The sequence below is a fragment of the Salminus brasiliensis genome, chromosome 20, assembly GCF_030463535.1.
Source record: "Salminus brasiliensis chromosome 20, fSalBra1.hap2, whole genome shotgun sequence".
NCBI classification, from domain to species: Eukaryota; Metazoa; Chordata; class Actinopteri; order Characiformes; family Bryconidae; genus Salminus; species Salminus brasiliensis.
Window position 1 is genome coordinate 7,867,211 of NC_132897.1, and position 6,095 is coordinate 7,873,305.

Sequence of the window (6,095 nt, forward strand, 5' to 3'; positions counted from 1 at the left end):
TTAGGTCAACTAGTAACATCTGTGTGGGTTTAAGCACCAAAAACAGCCATAATTCATCTCCTTATCACTTAAAATGAAAAACATATATATATTTCTTTACTGTTTCTTTAAGACTGATATATGCAAATAACCTCTGGTCTGATTGGATTGTCAATTGTCAATTGTCTCATTCAAAACACAATTCTCCACGAAACACCATTGGAAACAAGCATCTACAAGTGAGACTAACCTGCAGTAGATTAGCTTGTATAGTTGGGTATACACTGATCAGCCATAACATTAGTACCACCTGTCTCATATACTGAGTAGGTACCCCTTGTGCCGCCACAACCGATCTGAGAAATTTGAGGCATGGGCTTCACAAGACCTCTGAGGGTGTCCTGTGGTATCTGGCACCAAGATGTTACCAGCCGATCCTTTAAGTCCTGTAAGTTGTGGGGTGGGGCCTCCACTGATCGCATCAGTGAGTCTTAGGTACCCATGACCCTGACATTCCACTATGGCCCCTGTCAAAGTGGCTCAGGTCCTCATGCTTGCCCATTGTTCCTGCTGTTCACACATCACATTCAAGAAGTGACTGTTCACTTGCTGCCTAATATATCCACCCCTCGAAAGATGCAACTGTAAATGAAGGTAATTAATGCTTTTCATGTTACCTGTAGGTGTCAGCCTACTGTATATAAATGCATTGTTTTTAGCACATCTAGGACATCTCAAAAGCTGTCCATTTAAAACATGCTTCAAACTCTACCTCGACAGAAAGATACAAAAAGGTAAGAACTTCCAAGTTCCATGATATAAACCCTTTATGGCCTGTTTACACCTGGCATTAACACACGTTTTGTATCCAGATAGTTTCTGGATCTAACTTTGACTGGATTCTGTTTATACTTGTCATTAAAAAAGCATCCTGAGGGTGAACAGATTACATCCAATTTTATTTTACAAAAAAAAGGCCACCAATGTACACCAACGGTGTAGAGGAACGGTGAGGGTTCTACAATGTGGTGGAACAATAGATAGTTCGCATTCCTGTGACAGCAGAAAATGCAACCGACTATTTAAACTGTAAGGCAACAAACTCTGTAATACTGCTCTGTAATATCTACCAGTAAATCTACACACACATACAAACACTCACGCCTGAGGGAGAAGTGGTTATTACTTGTATTAACATTGTTTTTGGACAGACGTATTTCGTCTTGCCTGACAGAACCTGATTCCAGGAAACACTCTGTTTACACTTATATTAAATGTGGACGGATGTGGTTTGACTGAGCCGATCATAATCCGATCACAATGCGTTTTGGCCATTAATACCCCTGGTTTTTAATGCGGACAAGTGAAACCCGAACACGATACCAATCACCAAGAACGCTGCCAGGCGTAAACAGGCTCTTAATGTCATATGCATGGATCTCCTCAAAACCCCACAGTTTAAGGATGTTTTCACACAAGATGATTTTGCAGACCCAGGTCCGCTTGCTAAGCTGTGGTCCACCTGAAATCGGTGGTCTGGGGTTTGCTTCTAGTGAACTCTGGTGCGGTCTGCTGCCAGTGTGGAAGCTATCCGTTCCCAGCGCCCCATGTAGGGTTGCTTCGGCTTATGGCCTGCATGGCTAAACACCTTTTCCTATGAAAACGGCTCCTTGTTTGCAGGTGTTCCTGCTGCTGTTCTTCACTGCTTGAGTGTTTGTAAGGAAAATAATTAACAAAACAAATCTAGGCCTTACCCAGACCCAAGGTCAGTCCTGGGTCTGGGACTTGCATTTAGTACAAGTGTAAAAACACTGTATAAGACCCTTTTCACATTATTATAGTACTTGAACATCACCTATCAACTCTCTGTCTTCTTATCAGCTCATTTTTGGTCAAGCTCCTCACAGATAGAAACCAGAGTGAGGACTGAACCCACAACACCAGGCCCCTGAAGCTGAATGGCACACACACTACCTGCTGTGCAACCATGCCACCCACATATCAACTGTCTTTATACACTGTGTCAGAAGTTTCATTACTGTACACTGACCAGTAACCAAAGAGTGGTCAAGCAGTGCTGATTCTGAAGAACATCTCCTCCAAACCCCTCTCACTCACTCTTCTTCAGGCCCAACAGTACAGTACGTTACATATGACTCTCATTTCATATCGAGTCCTGGGCACAGTTCTAGCTCTGGCTCGAGTGCGAACACTCTAATAGTCTCGAGAAGCAGATTCTTGGCCTGCTCTGTGTTAACGCTAATTCTGGCACAGCTGGTAAAACACTGACCCTGATTAGACAGTTCATTTGGAAGGAAAGCTCCAGAAATTGCTCTGCATTTTCTGTGACACTTCATTGTGCAAGAGCTTTTTTGGTTCCAACTTTCTACAGGCCTTGTAAGGCCAAAACAAGCCTCAAAAGCCCATTCCCTGAAGCTCATTATGGACCAACACCTCATCTCCTGGTGATGTCATCCATTACCTGAACCAGCTCTGTTTGAAATAGCCTCCTACGTATACCGTTTGCAACAGTATGCGGTATGTGACCAACATTAACATCACTGGGCACCAACGGATGTACCTGGATGCTGCAGGCTACTAGCTCTGGACACACCTTTCAGTAGTGGTGGAGACATCTCTCTGTAGGAAAGCAGAAACCCAGCTCTGGTCAACAGGCGGCTATGTTGGCCAACATCACACTGAAGTGATGTGGCCAGAGGGAGCTATCTACTCTACTATCTACTTGAGAGCAAGGTCAACTGGCTGGCACTGGACCACTCAGAGCCCCCCCAAGACATATTTCTACCCACCCAAATCTAATTGCACCCAAATAAAACACTGTACCATCATAACCAGTGCATATACTATATGTCCATATACTTTTGTCATTGTTGACATTGACATTGAGATGTGCAAATACACACACAGACACACAGCTTATCTAGTTCCTGTAGAGAAGTACTGTCTGGAGCAGATAAACATGAACCTACTGGCACCATGCCCAATGCCAGGCATGGCTTAGAAGGGTATAGAGCAATAAAACGACAATGATAGAGCGCTATCCAATACTTCTGGGATGAGTTGGGAAGTTTGGGACGATAAGGTGGGGTGATGATCATCCAACATCCTGACCTCACTAGCACTGGCGTCCCCGACTACAACCAAATCCTCACAGCAATGCTCTGAAATCTCATAGAAAGTAGAGACAATTACTCCAAAAAATGCAGGATCAACTCTTTTTTTTAAACCTCTTGATTTCACAAGAAACAATGAAATGAGCGGGTGTCCCAATGCTTTTGTCCATATAGTGCATGAAAGCCCAGGTGTTTGAGCGTGACCTACTGACCACTGGCTCCTATGACAACCATTGACGGATTCGAACCACTCGGAATAGGAATCTCTGCAGTTCCGCGACTCCGGTGTTTTCCTTTAGCGGCGTTTCCATATCAGTGTAAGGAAATGTAAGGAGACTAAACAAACTACCATGAAGAATTTGTTTAAACTACAAAAGCCCAGAAGGCCAAAATGACAAGCCAACTACACTGTTACATTAAGTCAGTGACAAAGACAGAACACAGCTGGGAATGAGAAGAGCAACATCCTATTGATCCTACTGAACACCCCCCCCCCTCTTAAAAATGATGGATTCAGCAGTTCCATGAATTTAATCTACAATGCTCCTCATTCCAGTCACTGTTCTCCATCTGGAGAAGAGCCCTTCCCCATTCTATGGGGCAGCTGGCTGAAATGAAGCCCATGAGAACGTGCTGTACAAGCTCGCTCAGGAAACCGAACTCTAATTATTTCCCTACACATATGGATGCTATTTAAAGACGGCCCAGATTATGTCATGTTAAAATTGTGGGAACCCACAGAGGAACAGTGTGAAGAACATGACACTGTTTTTCTGTTTGGCTCCAGTGACAGTGGAGCCTAGACATGCCCTCACTGAATCGTTTCTATACTGGTAACTTACTGAAGCTGCTTTCTCTAAACCAAACAAGCAGGCCCAGGTCCATGAAGGGCAGCTGTTGCAGAAGGTGGAAAGCGCATAGTGAGCCCTCACCAGTTTGTGGCTGGATGGGTGATGTGTGTTTTTATGATTCTTGATTCTGATCTTCTACAGGGGATGGCAGAAGAAGGCAGACAGTGCCACTTCCAGACAATACCATCCTCAAATCACTGGATATAAACTCAGTTTCATATTTAGTATCACTGTGCATTAGCATTACCAACTATTGCTGATGCACCTATAATAGGTTGTTTATTGTAGTATTAATATCAGCCAAATCAATGTACAGCTCAAAAACTGTGTATAATTGGATCCCGGCAGATTCAGGACATTCTACAAATATACTATGTCCTGGAGGCACTCCTGCTTTGCATGTTTGAGTGTTTCCCCTGCTCCTAACACACCTGATCCATCTAATCAGCTCATTAGCCAGCCCCTTCAGAGTGTCAGGGGTGCGCTAAAGCAGGGAATCCACTCAAATGTGCAGGCCAGGATGCCTCCAGGACCAGGGTTGAGAAACACTGGCCTATGTTTCCAGTTTCAGGTTAAGGCCACCCCAGCAGACACCGGATGTCACTTTGACGTCAGATAGACGTTGTACTCTAACTCATCAGGTTAAACATAAAATCCGGGCATCAGAACCCAGAACATTGTACAGACGTTGAATTTCAGTTGGGAATCAAAATCACATATCTAACAAACTGGGTTGACGTCAAATTCCAACGTTTGATAGACATTAAATTTTTGTTACTTAACAGTGTCTAGAGTTAGAACTATATGTTGTATGTATGTAAAGCTGGTAACGTATAGCAGATGTTGGGTTTTGCTGAGCACATTACACAAGTGCATCATATTTTACGTCAATATGACGTTGGCTTGTGACGTTTAGAAGACTTTTGGCTGCTTAACATCAGGACTTAAAACCAACAACAACAAATTTCAACTGGTATTAGCTGTTGATCTGACGTTGAATTTTGGACATTCAGCCAGATAACAACGTCTGTCGACGTTGGTGGCCAGCTGGGATAGGACTGTCCCTGAAGCCTTAATAATCACATAATGTCCAGTTCAATGTAAAGCAGTGCAGTGCTGATCTACCAATAGCTAAAGCTGGGCATAACGGTCCCCCTAACGTTCCTTCTTTATGATCGTACAATTATACCCGAGAGGACAGCGCCCCCCACAGGGTAAATACGTCTAACTCAGGTGAACCTCTTCATCATTAATGAAGTGTAGCACTAACTTTAGGATGCGGATCAAACAGAACGGAGCTCTCACCTGTCTCTGGAAGCTCTGGAAGCCCAGATCCCACCTCGGTCCAGTCCAGCAGAACAGCATCAGTGCAACTTCTCAGCACGTGAAGAGCCACAGATAAGCTCAGAAGCGTCTTAGGAAACGACACTGTTCCCATCTTGAGTCTGATGAGCGTATAAAATGTACATCTGTGAAAATGAAAATCTGAATTCCCGCCTTATTGAATTCAGACTCGTTCCCTGACTGATCCGAACCCCCTCCTCCTCCTCAGTGTTCAACAGGGACAGAGTCTGAGGGAGCGGAGGGAGCCTCGCTATCTGCGGTCGCTCCGCTTTCAGCTTTGAAACTTTGAGACTTGGCAAGTTCACCGTTTTCTATCAGACCAGCGCGACCACGCCCACTTCATAGGCGACAGCCAATCAGCTTGTTCAATGAGCTTGAGCGTCTTTTCCAAACCACAAATAAAAATAACAACAACAACAACAACAATAATAATAATAATAATGTTTTTTTATGTTTTTATCAATGTGATACATGTTTATTAATTTATATGATTACATATTATATATTATTAATAACACTAGATTTATTATTATTATTAATCTATAAATAAATCTTGTATTATTAATAATATGTAATGTATAAACATATAAATTAATAAACATATAAAACATTGATAAAACAAAAAAGCAATAATAACAACATTGATAATAATAATAATACCAATAACTATCATAATACAATTATTATTATTATTATTATTAATATTAATAATAATAATAATGACATATCATATTGAAAAAAATAATATTATATTACATATCAAATATTATTTGTTTTATAATATAAT

The 6,095-nt window shown here is 42.2% G+C and overlaps 1 protein-coding gene across 1 annotated transcript in view; it reads right to left on the reverse strand.

Moving 5' to 3' along the window:
• LOC140541925 (uncharacterized) overlaps positions 1-5,402 on the reverse strand; it is an 85,945-nt gene extending 80,543 nt beyond the window's left edge. Inside the window, exon 1 of the mRNA XM_072664724.1 lies at positions 5,270-5,402. Within this exon, the coding sequence (XP_072520825.1) occupies positions 5,270-5,402 (133 nt within the window). The remainder of the gene's footprint in view (positions 1-5,269) is intronic.
• Positions 5,403-6,095: the final 693 nt, after the last annotated feature.